Source organism: Gobio gobio (assembly GCF_949357685.1).
Source record: "Gobio gobio genome assembly, chromosome: 12".
NCBI lineage: Eukaryota > Metazoa > Chordata > Actinopteri > Cypriniformes > Gobionidae > Gobio > Gobio gobio.
In genome coordinates, this window is record NC_137105.1 from 53,663,151 (window position 1) to 53,679,993 (window position 16,843).

At 41.9% G+C, this 16,843-nt stretch overlaps 1 protein-coding gene across 1 annotated transcript in view; it reads left to right on the forward strand.

The window, feature by feature from the left end:
• The window catches only part of LOC307135131 (NLR family CARD domain-containing protein 3-like), a 49,446-nt gene that overhangs the window by 19,350 nt on the left and 13,253 nt on the right, over positions 1-16,843 (forward strand). The window contains exons 5-6 of the mRNA XM_079831327.1: positions 10,395-10,568; positions 10,652-10,698. Of these exons, the coding sequence (XP_079687453.1) occupies positions 10,395-10,568; positions 10,652-10,698 (221 nt within the window). The remainder of the gene's footprint in view (positions 1-10,394; positions 10,569-10,651; positions 10,699-16,843) is intronic.

The window sequence follows — 16,843 nt, forward strand, 5'->3', positions numbered from 1 at the left end:
GAAAAAATATTATTGAACAAAAATATATTTCATTGATTTTACTCAAAAAATGTTTTATCTTAATCCCGCCCTCCGGGTCATTTTTGACCTGAAAGTCCTGAGTGTGACCCATAAATGAAGTACCCCAGAGGGTTAAGTGAATTTAAAACAATCTTCACATTAACCCATAATTAATGTCATATTTACCTGTGCCCTTCCTACCTGTCTAACAGAAAAATATATACAAATTGAATAAAGTTATCAAAGAGACTGCATAAATTATAAATTAAATAAAGATTAATCCTTATTAAAGCTACAATTTTCTTTGTTACCTTTGTTCTTTGACTAATAATAATGACAGACAGCTTTAGTGGCGGATTTCACACGCATCCCATTTACTCACAACTCTTTACGTTCATTGAAGACTTGAACTAATTTACAGTTTTTTACAATCGCTATGACAATTTTTTTCAATGCTTTTAACACATTTCATAAACTCTTAACGCACCAACACACCCTCATCACGCAATTGCCAAAACGATTAATTTCATGCTCAAAATCACACATTGTAAACTTAACGCCAAAACTAATTTTCAAAATACAACAAAGTACTCCAGAGGGTTAACCTCTTTACGCCGCATTCACACGGGGCTTCGGCGTCAACGCTTGACGGAGGGCGTGGCTGAAGCTTGGTGCTGACGCGACCGTCATAGTGACAACAGCTAATCACATTACTTGCCGCTTGGACCACAACACAACACAAAAAAAGCGCCTTTTTTGACAGCTAGTCTGTGAGACTATTTTGTGTATGAAAAATGATCACTTTAATATTTGATTCCTCATTTGGCTGGGGGATAGCGCCTATTTGAACCACACATGATATGATATGCTGCTGTCATTCAATGATAAGCAGAGTACACGGACGGAATACAAGCATGATACATTCCAGATTCTCCAACCGTCTCTGCCACCTCCTTCCAGGCCTGGTCTCTCCAGTTTGTGTCCCGGTATGTAAATAATGATTGGTAGTAAAGGACCGGGTGATTATCCACCGCAATTATTAGCTTTTCCTCCATTTTAGATCGTTCTTTACTCTTCATTCACTCTTCATTCACCGGTGTTTTAAACGAACGCGATTGGCTAGCGTCTGCTCTAGGATATTTGCATAGGGTGATCTGATTGGATGACGCCTGCGTTGGCGCTTGAAAAGTTGAGAAATCTTCAACTTTTGCCGCTTGCAACGCGAGTGAAGCGCCGCGACGGAACCCACAATTCAGTTCGGCAACGCATGACGTCACCCATTCAAAGTAAACGAGAAGCGTTGACGCCGACGCCCCGTGTGAATGCGGCGTTACCGGATTGAGGGCGCCTTCGTCCTCAAGCTTTATTTGTTTAAATTAGCTCAAATGACTGTCAGATGTAAGTAATTACCATGACAATCTATACATCATTTAAAAGATCTAAGAGTCAAGCTTCCATTTTTTACCTCTGTTTTATTCTCAAAGTCTTATAGTGACAGTAATTTGTTAATATGTGTCAGGAGTTATGAATATGAAAACCGCGTCTGTACCGTTTGATTGTAATATGAGCCTCAGCTGATCTCATTCATAAAAAACTTCTCTATTCTCATCACGAAGACTCGCGACAAATCAACATCCCTCAGGGCTTTTAGTTCAAAAGTGAGCAGATGAGGAGAAATATTGATAGATTCTCATATGTCTGTGTCAAATTTCTAAACAGAGGAGTATTTTTTTATACAATACTTCCTCAAAATGCGCAGATGTAGCCTAATCATGAGCGATGGAGATGACGATGTATGGTTTGTCTGTGTTCTTTATACCATGTTAGGTGTATTCATGATAGATTATATTTATAATGCAATGCTATTCGACATAGCTTTTATCAAAATGCAGAATATTGTAAAATGATATATTTTCTGTCTGATTTTTTGATCCGAAGCCAAATGAGACCACAGAAGCTTATTTAAAACATCTTACTTGTAAGTATTTTGGAGAAAAAACATGGTTTTAATCTTTATTGTATTTTGATTGTGTGCTAAGCTAACATGCTAGCTAGCCAATGCACCTGCCACCTGGGCAAATACGTTATTTTTATTAATAATTTTGAATAGACTGAAATGAAAAACCAACTGAAATGTTTCTATTGTCAACAACGGCATTTGAGGCACTTTAGAAGGGGAAGTGAGAAGTTTGATCATAAATGAGGTTTGAATAGAACAGTTTGAATAGAGAGTTGTCAGTGATTACAATGAAGACAAAAGAATTAAGATTATAAGAGCCATAACCAGGCCAGAGAGGTGTGAAAGTGTTCTGGGGAGACTGAAACTGAATGGGCAGTTTGCACCTCAAAACAATAGAGACAATAAACTGAATGGTAGCTCAGAAGAGATGGCAATAAACATCAGTTAACATTTTAGAGAAATCTCAAAATAAAATCATATGACATGATCTTGATAAACATTTAATAAAATTCAGAGTTTTAGACTTATCATCTTCAGATTTGAAATATAACATGGTCAGACATGTGGCTTCAGCTGTAGTGCACTTCTAGATTGCTAAAAGGCCAACTTCAATTTTATTTTCATAAAGATATTTCATACAAATATATTTCTAATAACTTTACAAAACTTTGAAGCTTATTATAGCTATTTTTGATTATGAAAATGTTACAAGCACGCCAGGCTCCACCCTCTCACAACCACAACGATCCCTATCACCTGAATACTGAGCACACACACCTGCACGTCATCACCACAGCAATCACCACCTGCACTTAAGCACCACGCTCACACTCAGGGTGCATTCCATTCGACAGGGTCCCTACGCACTGTTCACTGCTCCCTACTCCCTGAGTACGGTATATCAGTTGAAGTGGACTTCGCTGACAATAATCACTCATTTGGAACGCCCTGCAACGTCATCAAAGAAAGGCAACGACGGGTGCAGATTATGATATAACATAAATTAATATTGTAATTTACTTTATTTTCAAATTGAACACCATATAATAAACATATACATTTTCAAAACACATAGTATAGGCTATCTAAAACATATAATCAAAACATTGTCCATTAGTTTTATAAGTTTACTTATAAGTTACCTGTATTGACTATGAACAGATTTGAAGCTGCACCTGTCATTCAATATGAAAATACTTTGATTTGGTTAACTATGTATAAATGTAGGCTATTCTTAATCAATGGTCTTTGTAGTGGTCTCATCTCGTGCACTTTCTTTCCCAAGTGCAGCTACATAGTAAACATTCCTGAGGTAAATAAAGTAAAATATAAAAAATGACAGCCCTCAGGTGCTTCTCAACACTTTTAATTTGTTTATTCATAAAATATAATATACAAATGTAACAGTTATTGCCATAACCATTCATAAATACTCTAGTTTTTATAATAACTATGAATATTCAAATGCATATGTAAACTCCTTAATCACAGAGCTGTTTAAAAACTCTTCCAACCAATGGCTCTGCACCATCATTTCAGGTTCACACAGGTGATGCATGCGACGCGCAAAGACATTTGGGTGATTTTCACTCTCTACTTCCTGTGAAGTGATGTATCGATGTTCCCTTCTTCCCTGCGCCGTTCGCAGTACCCTTCGGACTGAACATGTTCGCTCCCTTTGGATTGGAATCTCACTTAAGATGGCGGAATACCCTCTGAAGTCCACTTCGCAGTCCACTTACGGTCGAATGGAACGCACCCTCAGTCACTGTCCGGTAACGTTTGCACATGACTCTACATGCTTGCTTCCTCGGACTCACCTGAATACCTACCTAAACTCCAACGAACTCTGAGTGTCTCCTCATCTCGTCCTGTCTCCTGGTCCTCGTCTCCTTCGATCCATTGTCCCTGTGTTCAACATTCAAGAAACGTATCGTATCACCAGCATATCCAGCATTAACCAGAAACACTCTCTCTGACTCTCACCGCACCTGCTCACTTCCTGGTTCAGCAAATAAACTCTGCTTTCACCTGCCTCTGTTATCCGTGTCACCTCTGTTTGTAACAGATTACCGGACCAACACAGCACTGCACCAGGATGAGCACCCCGGATCCCTTCCAAGAGCTCGTCGATGCCGTTCGGCGAGCTCTCCCCACCAGCGCACCTGCACCTCCACCTCCACCGGCGAGCACTTCCGGGATCCACACAACCACTTCTTCGCCCCCCCGAGTACGCCAGTCCCATGGCCAGACCGGCGCCCTTCTCTGGTTCGGCGGAGGATTGCAACGGATTCCTTCTGCAATGTTCGCTGGTCCTGGAGATGCAGCCACGCCTGTACCCCAACGATCGCGCTAAGGTAGCGTTCATCACATCTCAACTCTCCGGTAAAGCGCTCCGTTGGGCGGAATCCATATGGTCCACAGACAGTCCAGTGATCCAGACCCTGTCGGGGTTTATGTCTCACTTCAAGGAGGTCTTTGGGAAACCATCATGGGATTCGTCGATCGGAGAACAGTTATATCATCTGAAACAAGGTACCTCCACTGTTAATGAGTGTGCTCTACAGTTTCGAACCCTCGCTGCTGCTAGTGGATGGAACGAGCAGTCCTTGATTACGACCTACCGACAGGGTCTGGATCCTCGGGTGCGGCTGCATCTCGCTGCATACGAGGATACCATCGGGCTAGAACCCTTCATCCAACTCTCCATCCGCTTCGCCACTCCTATGCAGTCATGCATTGACGAACACCAGGGCCAGTCGTCATTGTTCCTCCGCCGACCAGGTGATGTCAGCACTCCAGAACCCAACCCCGAGCCCATGCAACTGGAGAACACCCGACTGACATCGGCTGAGCGGCAGAGACGGCTGACCCAGAATCTCTGCCTATACTGCAGTCTACCTGGGCATTACATTTCTGAATGCTCAGTCCATCCTCCTTGACCCATGGTGAGTGCAATCATCCCTTCTCTCACTAAGATGAAGCCACTCACCACAACTGTGAACCTTACTGCTGCTGGAACTTCCCTTTCAGTTACTGCCCTCCTCGATTCTGGGTCAGCCGGGAACTTAATCTCGGGAACCCTCTGCCGTCAGCTCAAGCTCCGCACGTCTGCAACTTCGACGACCTACCAAGTCCAGTCGATAACGGGCAGACCACTCAGTCGGAGGCAGGTTAGTCGCTCCGTGGGCCCCATCGGAGTGCAAGTCGGAATCCTCCACATGGAGTGACTACACCTGCTTGTTCTGGAGGAATCCACCGCTGACATCATCTTAGGGCGCCCGTGGTTAGAGCAGCACAACCCAGTCATCTCCTGGAAGACGGGAGAAGTCCTAAAGTGGGGCGACAGCTGCTTCCCGGACTGCTTCCCATCTCCACCGATTCGTTCCTCTCCGCGTCCCCAAGATCTCCCTGTCTGTGCCACGTCCATCGAGAGTCCGGTAGAGAGACGATCGGTGGATGTCCCCGCCTGTTACGCCCCCTTCAGAGACGTCTTCTGTCCCCAACGGGCTTCCAAGCTGCCTCCCCATCGGCCATGGGACTGCATCCCGCAACGCATCCCTCTCCGTATTTCAGGACTTCATACATGAGGTGCTCCGGGAGTGTCTCCACAGGTTCGCTGGTCTACATTGACATCTTGATCTACTCCCGGAGCATGGCCGACCATCGCCGTCACGTTGCGGAGGTCCTTCAAAGCCTGAGGAACTACCAGCTCTACCTCAAGGCCGAGAAATGCTCCTTCCATCAGCCCTCAGTGCAGTTCCTCGGATACAACATCGTTCACAGTGGCATCCGGATGGATGAGAGGAAGGTGGAAGCCATCCGGTCCTGGCCAACCCCATCTACTGTGAAAGAACTGCAACGATTCCTGGGTTTCTCAAATTTCTACCGACGCTTCATTCAGAACTACAGCTCCATCGCCAGTCCCCTCACCAGCCTTCTCCGCAACAAGCCCAAGTCTCTGTCCTGGACCCCATCCGCCACCCAAGCCTTCCAGACCCTGAAGGATGCCTTCACGACAGCTCCCCTCTTGGTCCATCCCGATCCCGAGATTCCATTTGTCGTGGAAGTGGACGCCTCCACCACCGGGGTGGGTGGGGTCCTATCTCAGCAGCAAGGGAACCCCAGCCGTCTCCATCCATGTGCCTTCTTCTCCCGCAAGCTCAGCCTGGCAGAGGTTAACTACGACATCGGCAACCGAGAGCTCCTCGCCATCAAGCTCGCACTGGAGGAGTGGAGGCACTGGTTAGAGGGCGCCAAACATCCGTTCCTGGTCCTTACTGACCATAAGAAACTGGGGTATCTCCGAGAGGCAAGACGACTCAACCCCCGACAGGCTCGCTGGGCACTCTTCTTCATGAGGTTCGCCTTCCACATTTCCTACCGGCCAGGGGCCAAGAACATCAAGGCGGATGCCCTTTCCCGCATCCACGGCCCAGAGGAATGATCCGAAGAAGAGGAACCCATTCTCCCCACGAAGCTCTTCCTCAGTCCCATCACATGGTCGGAAGAGACCTTGCCCTCTACCAATGCCTCCACCAATGTGCCACCGGGCTGTCCTCCGGGCTTGCAGTACATCACTCGAGCACAACGCATCCCTCTGGTTCACTCTTCCCACACATCATGGGCACTGGTCACCCTGGGGTCAATGAAACCCTCTCGCTGCTACGCCAGCGCTTCTGGTGGCCACACATGCCAGCTGATGTCAGAAGGTACGTGCGGGGATGCCGGGAATGCGCCATGGCTTAAAGCCCTCTACACCTGCCAGCTGGGAAACTCCTGCCTCTGCCCGTTCCCAACCGTCCGTGGTCACACCTAGGGGTAGACTTCATTACAGACCTGCCCAATTCTGAGAACTGTACCTGTATCCTCCCTAGGACTTCCCACAGCCCTGGAGACCGCGGAAGCCATGTTTAACCACGTCTTCCGCTATTATGGCATCCCCGAAGACATCGTATCAGACAGAGGTCCTCAATTCATCTCCAAGGTATGGAAAGCCTTCTTTGCACTCCTAGGTGTGACCGTAAGCCTCACGTCCAGATACCATCCTCAGACGAACGGGCAGATGGAAAGAAAGATCCAGGAGATTGGCCGTTTCCTCCGTACCCTCTGTCACTGCCACCAGGACTCCTGGAACCAGTTCCTAGGATGGGCCGAGTACGCACAGAACTCCCTTTGACAACCAACCACCGGCCTGACTCCGTTCCAGTGCGTACTCGGCTATCAGCCGCCCCTCTTCCCCTGGTCTGGGGAACCCTCCGATGTCCCTGCGGTTGATTACTGGTTCCGGGAGAGTGAGAGGGTCTGGGACTCAGCCCATCATCAACTCCAACGGGCACTCTGCAGACGCAGGTTGACAGCCGACCTTCACCGCTCCAATGCTCCGACATTCCAGGTGGGGCAGAAGGTCTGGCTGTCCGCCCGGGACATCAGACTGTGTCTGCAGTGTAAGAAGTTGAGTCCCAGGTTCATTGGCCCCTTCAACATCCTGCAGCAGATCAATCCGGTGACGTACAAACTCCAATTACCCCCTCAGTACCGGATTCACCCCACTTTCCATGTGTCTCTCCTGAAACCTCACAACCCTTCTGTTTCTGTTTCCCCAGAGCCTGGCGTTTCTCCGGAGCCTCCCCCTCCACTCCTCGTTGACGACGGCACAGCATATCAGGTCCAGGACATCTTGGACTCCCGGCGTCGTGGTGGTCAACTACAGTACCTAGTGGACTGGGAGGGGTACGGCCCTGAAGAACGATCTTGGGTACCCAGGCATGACATCCTTGACCCGAATCTGCTGGAGACGTTCCACGCTACCCGCCCTGATCGACCGGCACCTCGGGGTAGAGGTCGACCACCACGGCGTCGGGGTCCTCGGCCCTCAGGAGATGGCCGTGGAGGGGGGGGGGTAATGTTACAAGCACGCCAGGCTCCACCCCCTCACTACCACAACGATCCCAATCACCAGAGTACTGAGCACACACACCTGCACGTCATCACCACAGCAATCACCACCTGCACTTAAGCACCACGCTCACACTCAGTCACTGTCCGGTAACGTTTGCACATGACTCTACATGCTTTCTTCCTCGGACTCACCTGAATACCTACCTAAACTCCAACGAACCCTGAGTGTCTCCTCGTCTCGTCCTGTCTCCTGGTCCTCATCTCCTTCGATCCATTGTCCCTGTGTTCAACAATCAAGAAACGTATCGTATCACCAGCATATCCAGCATTCACCAGAAACACTCTCTCTGACTCTCACCGCACCTGCTCACTTCCTGGTTCAGCAAATAAACTCTGCTTTCACCTGCCTCTGTTATCCGTGTCACCTCTGTTTGTAACAGAAAATAATTATACTTTTGAATTTACAGTAAACTGCCAAGTGTCTGCTTTCAAATGACGCCATAATTAGGATTTTAGTGCAAAGGAATCATTAACTGTAACGGTTTTAGTCTGATTATGCCATTTCTTAGGATTTTTTCAAAAGCGGGGGTGCAGACTAACAGGTTAAGTGAATGTAAAACAATCTTCACATTAACCCATAATTAATGTCATATTTACCTGTGCCCTTCATACCTGTCTAACAGATAAATATATACAAATTGAATAAAGTTATCGAAGAGACTGCACTGCATATATTATAAATTAAATGAAGATTAATCCTTATTAAAGCAACAATTTTCTCACAACTCTTTACATTCATTAAATACTTTAACTCATTTATAGTTTTTTACAATCGCAATTTTACAATTTTACAATCGCTATGACAATTTTTTTCAATACTTTTAACACATTTCCTAAACTCTTAACACACCAACACACCTACATCACGCAATTGCCAAACAAGTAATTTCATGCTCAAAATCACACATTGTAAACTTAACGCCAAAACTAATTTTCAAAATACAATAATTCACTAACACACTATATCTACCAAAACCCTAACACATGTTCTCTTCAGGAACATTTAGTCAATCATAGCACAATGCTATAAAAACACTAACACTAGATGGAAATACAGAAACTGCATTATTTTATGTGTCAGGTCTGCCCTTATACAACAGACAGTATATTTTATTGATTATAGATTGTGTGTCTTTTGAAGACTCCACATTTTTGTTTTGTTGGGTTTAGTAAATGCATGCATTTTGTTTCTTTTGTTTCTTTTTGTAATTCAAAACAAAAAATGAATGACCCATCTCAGAGTAGCTTGCAAAATGCCTGTTCTTCATTAAGGAGCTTTCCTCTGCCCCCTGAGGGAGCCGTTGAATCCTTAGATAGACAAAATACAGTTAGGGACCAGAGGCATACAGTCACTGTAATACATGGTAAAATAATTTACACTTTGCAGTTGGAGAAGCCCTTATACAAAGTCCTACCTGTTGGTTTCTTGAAAAATCTGAATAATGGATGCCACTGTGTCCTGCCTGAGTTTTGGCTGTACTCGTTCACCAGCCTCTCTGTATGATAGCCTGTGGTTTATGACATGGTCTATGATAGTAGCTCTTATTTCATCAGTTACCCTAAATCTACCTTGCCCTTTTCCAGGCATTCATCTCCCTTGCCCTTGTCCCAATCCTCTCCCTTGTCCTGGTACTCATCTTCCTCTCCCTCATGCAGGCCTTTTTCTGACTTTTTTCGTGTTGCTCTATATTGTTCCTTTTTCACACAAGAGCAGCCCAAATAGCAAAAGTTACGCATTTTAAAGCAAAAACACAGTAGTTTAAACAAAGCCACAGACGGTACATTCACTTTCGCATTCTCTTTGTCTTGTTGTGGCTTTAATGACCTAAAACGCAGATGCTGCATTAATTGCGTTACATATTTGTAATGCATCAAACTAAAAAGATGTTTAGAAAAATGAGCGTGAGTGTGATAACTCATATCATAGGCTTATGTTATAAATATAAAAAACAGGAACTCATTGAATGGATATTTTTTAGCATTTTGATGACATTTCTGCCCCAATATAATGAGACGGGAGAGAGCGCTCAAAACTCTTCGGTTCGCAGAACTTAGTGGAAAATTATTAGAAAAGTATCATTCTCTGTAAAGACACGAGGTGTGAACATATGAGAATTCAAAATCAATATCTTTATTAATGTGAGCTCTTTTGGGCTAAAAGCCTTAATGGAGCTGTTTACTGTAGACATGTGATCACAAATAAATGTGAGGAGACTCGATTCAAAATGTGTGTCCTTGTCCTTACAGAAATGTAATTGTGAATTTCTGAAGGACTGCATGTATTATTAAATTTTTTAAAATGTGTTTATTGAATTACTACTGATATATTTTATATTTAATTGAGTAGCATTACTGCTGATGTTTTAAAATCCAGTGTGTTTTAATGTGTTAATAAGACAAATATGAAAATGTTTTTGGTGAGACGTATAAAGAGAACTAAATAGATGACGAGGCTGTTTTGATCCATATGTAGGTTGTCTGGCTGTATGGTGACAGAGGAAGGCTGTGGTTTTGTGTCTTCAGCTCTGAGTTTAAACCCCTCACACCTGAGAGAGCTGGATCTGAGCTACAATCACCCAGGAGATTCAGGAATCAAGCTGCTGGAGGACAAACTGGAGGATCTGAAATGCTCACTACAGATACTCAAGTGTGTCAAACACTGATATTGACATAATGAACGCATGTGTGTATGATGTATATTTACATTAATGTGTGTTTGTGTGTTTATAGTGTTGATCATGGAGATGAGATAAGGATTACAGCAGGACCACGAAAGTGTATGTCTACAAACAAACACAGACACACACACACACACACACACACAAACACACACACATGGATTGTTGTATCTTCGTGGGGACTTGCCATATACTTCTATTGTTTTTATACTGATGTAACATATTTTCTGTCCCCTAAGTCCATACCTCTAAACCTACCCTTCACAGAAAACTCTGCATTTTTACAATTTTAAATAAGCATAATTTATTAATTTTTCTCATTTGAAGCACTGGCTGGTCCCCTCAATGATCTCTGGTTTTACTACCAAATGTCCTCACAATGGAGCCCAGCTAACAAAATGAGCCCATTTTCAAAACGTTGTGGGAACTTTGATTTGAAATGTTTCTATAATGTTAAAATGTCTGGTTTTCTTGTTATTAATTGAATGTTGTTTAAATGTTACAGTAACATCAGTACAACATGCAAATATGAGAAGACTTTTACAAGAAAGTTAAGGTTATACTTCCACACAATTAAGAATCATGTAATTGCAATTTTTTTTATAGTTTTCTATTGGCTGTGAGCATTTTGTGCTCTTTATGCGCCCTGGGCACCTTGCGTTTTAAAGGGGTGATGAATTGAGAAATCAACTTCAAACCTCAACTCGTGACCCGACTCGTGGAGCTAAACGGATCGCGCTACAGAGCAATAAACATGCCTGTTCTAGCTCACGTACGTAAGACATTGCACTAGGGATGGGCAATATGGCCTAAAATCCATTTTGCGATATACATTGCAGCCTCTTGCAATAATGATATATATTGCGATATATAAATTATAATAGACCCATTTCAGAACAGGATACATTGACCCCAAGGAAAGCCCAACCATAAGGAAACATATTTCAAACAAAGTTTCTTACCTGCAGCCTAATGTAACGTATTTGGTTTTAAACATTTTGCTCTCTTAATGAAATGAAAACTGGTGTCTTGTTAATAAAGGATCGGATACTGTGAATTAGGGAATAGGTGTAACATGAATCCACTGGAGAGGCAAGTTTGTGAACCCAAGTGCAGTTTATTCCAAAATCAAAATTCAAAACATAAAAAGAAGACTTGACTTGGCAATACAAAAACAGACTAGACTAGACTTGACTTGACTTTACAACAGAAACTCACCATCAGTGGTTACATGATCAATATCAGACAAAGACACATGGCAAACATGAGGGCTTAACCCTCTCGAGTCGAAGGTCCGGCTCTCTTTTTTTCTTATCAGACTCAAATAACTCTATTGTTTTTATCATTCAGGCAAGTGTTATACATCATTATAATCTAAGTTTCATTTTATTCACAATAAAAACAAAATGTTTTGCTTTTTTGCAAAATAAAGAAAACAAACATGATGCGCGATCTGCAGCCTCTCTCTCAAAGACATTAATTCAGATAGTCTTCAGAAAACAACCTCTAGCTTAGTGAATACTTGTCTCACAAACATTAGACATATGTCTAAAGAAACGCTGAAATGTCAGGTTTTAAACATTTGTTTTCGATTTGGTTTACATTATGCTGTGTTTATGTAATCTGGTTGAAAAGTGATAGATGTCAGTCTTTCGCGAGCCAGTTCATTATCTGCTAATGCGACCATGCCCACGGAACAAGCGCTTTATTGAGATTCAAATACTGAGACGCCCACACATCAACTCAAATAAACACATAAAGCACTGCTATAGCCTACTTCAGCTACATAGTTTTGACACGTGTTGAGAAGAAAAGCTCATGAAGAAACCTAATGAAAAGCTGTTCATTTCTTAAAGCAAGGGCTGATTGTAAGGTAGGCTTTATTCTGTTAAGTTTATTCTATTAGCATCTGTGAATATTAAATGCACAAAGACCATTTAAATATGAATCCTGCTGCATGTCATACACAAAAGACTGTTTAGACAAGATTTATTTGGCCTGTTTTGGACAGATTATAATGTGTTTATTGTAAAAGAGCCTAGTGAGCAAAGAGCAAAATTTCGTTTTGTATAAATTGTATCTTAATTTTAATTTTTTTATTTTTTATTTTTTTTAGCATGAGACTACTTTCAAAAACAAAAAATAAAATGGCACAAAAAATTAAGAAAAAATGCTCTTAGTAATTTTTTAAGTCTTGTGATTCTCACATCAGTTTGAAGCAAAAACTTTTCAAAAACTTTAAAAATTAAAAAAAAATGTTTTAGTTTTTTCAAAAATCATGCATAAACATTTTTCTCTCAAAAATACAAGCATGTACATACATGTTGCTCAGATATTATGGTAGCCCAGTTTGTGCTGAATACAGTGTATTTACACTTTTGCCATTAATATGTTTATGAGCAACTGAAAGAAACACAAATGTCAGAGTATGTCAACTTCTAAAGGGCCCCAAAACAGCTCATACTCCTAGGGGTTAAATACACAGAGACTAGTGACAAGACAAGGGACACCTGTGAACAATGATCAGACAATGAACCAATGACAGAACATGACAAGATCACATATGATACCAAATTCTGGTAGTCGGTACCAATACCATAAAAGTTTTACGGTACTCTGTACCACAGCAATATGTTTTTTTTATTTTTTATTTAACTATTTTAAAAAAATGAATTCAATAAGTTTATTTTTTATGATGATAATCAATAAGTGAAATAACATTCCTTTCTTGATGTGCGTTGCTCACTTTCTTGACTCGATATTTGAGGCTCGCACGTGTACGATTCATGGTTATATTTCTTGAGAGAGCCTCAAAACCAGGGTACAAAATAGCTACTTATTACTTATTCATTATGATGTTTTTGAATGTAAAAACCACGCGAACGTCATAAGTTGACCTCAGACAACAGTATAAAAAAATGAAAAAGCTTTATTAAAAAAGCCAGTTCATGATCCCTTTAACCGATTGCTGCATCTCGTGTTTTTATAGGAGTGCTCTGAGCACCTGAAGTTGAAAAGAAAAATCAACTCTGAGTAGAAAAGCACCCAATGTAATTTGCTGTTTTTTCCCATTGTCTTGGGATGTGACGAGATCTTGTGCGATATTGCCATGACAGAGTGGATCTAGCCTTCTACTGCTGAGCACTGGCTGTGTCTGTGGTGTACATCATCACGCAAGTAGCCAATCGTGTTCTGCTCTTTCTGACAGCTGCGCCCTGTCAGTGAGTCAATGTATATCAAAATATCGGAAAGGTGTTTAAAATCATGTCACCTTTATTGAAACAAATTATATCGCGATATATATTGAAATTGAATTATGGTCCAGCCCTAACACCAGGGCCAGAAAATGCTCAATCTCAGAATATGTCGACCCTTGACTTCATCGTATGTGCGTAAGATATTGCGCGTTTGTTCGCTTCATTTCACAGCAGAATCGTTTGTAACAGTTAAACAAGATCCAGGTCGAGACTGGATTTGCAAAATGAGATTAAAACACAATGCTGTGCCTTCTACATTGGATCCGACAGGAATGAAGCAACACACTTATGTGAGTAAAACATGTTTTTTATATGTGATAGAATTGCATTATTACAGATCGGATTGATTGTGTGTACTTTTCTAACTGAACATACCTTAGCACGCTGTCACAGTCTGGAGAATCCTTTATTTGTGGTGTTGTTGATTCATTGCGATTCGGGATCAGACTCTGACATGTATGGGCCAGTGACGGGGCACCAAAACATATCACCGGCCTACAGACGGGCTATCTTAAATAGTGAAATAACATTCCTTTCTTGATGCGTTGTTCACTCTTTTGATTTGATATTTGAAGTGTGTGTGTGTGTGTGTGTGTGTGTGGTTCACGGTTATATTTCTTGAGAGAGCCTCAAAACCAGAGTACAAAATAGCCCATTACTTATTCATTATGATATTTTTGAATGTAAAAACCATGCAAACATCATAAGTTGACCTCAGACAACAGTATAAATAAAATACAAAAAAAGCCAGTTCATGACCCCTTTAACTGCTTGCTGCATCTCGTGTTTTTATAGGAGCGCTCTGAGCACCTGAAGTTGAAAAAAAAATCAACTCTGAGTAGAAAAGCACCCAATGTCATTTGCTGTTTTTTTCCCATTGTCTTGGGATGTGACGAGATCTTGTGTGATATTGCCATGACAGAGTGTGAGGGTAAAGTTTCGTTTTGCTTTTTATAGAAATAAAAATGTGATTTAATTCTTGGATTGCCATTGTCCAATCACATGAACGGAGAGGCGGGTCTTCTGTTGTGGTGACAGAAGTTTACAGTTGCTTGGAACATCCGGAGACTGCAATGATTGAGGAGAAACTTGTGGTGGCTATCGTGGGTTACCCGGAGCTGTATGACTTCACAAACCGCAACTACCACAGTGCAAAACCAAAGATTCTAGAGCGCTCATGCTATGATCCTCGAATAGACTGACAGGACAGCTGATTCTAAATTATAAAAGTTAACCAAAAAGGCAGTGCGGTGCACCTCACGCTTTCACACCTGAAGAACACGTTCTGTTTGATCGGGACCTTAGTCATAAATATGGTGGATGGACAGAACAATCATGTGACTGAAACCGATGAATAGCACTATACAATAACCACAATAACCACAAAAACAATATAAATAACTAAGAGGAATTCATTACATTTTACAATTTAATAATAACATTTACATTTTGCAGTTATCCTAAGCAATCAAAGCATCAAAAGCAATCGGTCACACATTCAACAATATTCATAGTGTACAATGGCAGGTTTATTAGAAAGCTAGGCTAGGAATCGAGAGCAGAGGTGAAATGCAAAGGAATATTCTGTGTGTTTTTTAATGTTGTGGGATAGTTCACACACAAAATACAATTCTGTCCTCATTTACTCATCATGTCATTGCAAACTCATAAGACTTTTGTTCATCTTTAAAACCTAAATGAATATATTTTTAATGAAACATATTTCTGTGCCTCCTTTGACAGTCCAGGTCCAACCAAGAATATGGTAAACAGAAACTCAAATGTGCCTGCATGATGAGCAAGAACCAGTGAGGGTTCCTCTGCCGTGTCATGTGAGCATGTTTGAGCTTCTGTTTACCATATTTAAATCACTCGTTCATCATATGTTCATCATATAAAGCAACATGCCTCTTCAGAAGACTAAGATTAAACTAGTGTTAGTTTTGTTAATGAAATCTATGACGATCATTTTTTGTTGACAACCTTTTTTTCATGACCAAGACGAGACAAACATCATTGAACGACAACTGTGACTATATCAACATGAAAAATCACTGACGAAAAAAGATGAGACTAATATATAGTTACAAAATAAAAAAATAGAGGAGACAAAATATTACAGTGTTTTTTAGAAGCTTCTACGAGCTTTCATGCTTGCGGTTGCCAGATGTCAAGATTGTAAATCCCCCAACCAGAGCTTTTCTCTGAAGAGGACACATTTTCTGACCAGTGTTTTACTTCATATTTGCAATCTGACGACCATGTGCATGTGCTCTCTCTACACTGAGGATGATCTGAAAACACCAAAACACAAGTAAGCTGGACTTCAGCGATCTCCATTTGAGATATTCTGCTTAAATGAAAGTGTTGTTCAGTCTGTGTTCCTTCACGAGCCGCTTGTGCGACTAAATCTGCAACCTAAACAAGTTGTGTCGCTGTCAATGGAGGGACAGAGAGCTCTCAGATTTCATCAAGAAGATCTTCATTTGTGTTCTGAAGATGAACAAAGTCTTACGGGTTTGAAACGACATGAGGGCGAGTGAATGATGACAGAGCTGTAATGTGTGTGTGAACTCACCCTTTAAGTGCTTGTGAGAGAGATGTGTGTTCAGCTAATGGTCTCAACTCATTCCCTCAGAGAGGAGCAGAGAGGGCGAATGCTCCACCTGTAAAGTGAACACACTGCCTCAAGTTATCACTTCACTGTTATTAGAAGATGAGCAGGAGATATCTTTAGTTTCGCTACTTCAGACTGAACTCGACTCATATAAGCCACAAGAAAACAAGAAAATATAACAATTATTCTGAATAAACCAAGGCTCAATGGAGTATTCAAACTTCTTTTTGGAGTAAAGGCTCACACAGAATATTTCCTTTAACTGGTGATGGTGATTTATGAATATGTCTCACATCAGACCGTGGTGTATAAACATCACTTGCCTCTCAGGGAAGGTTCATGAACTCCTGTGAGTTCTTATGTGTGGATC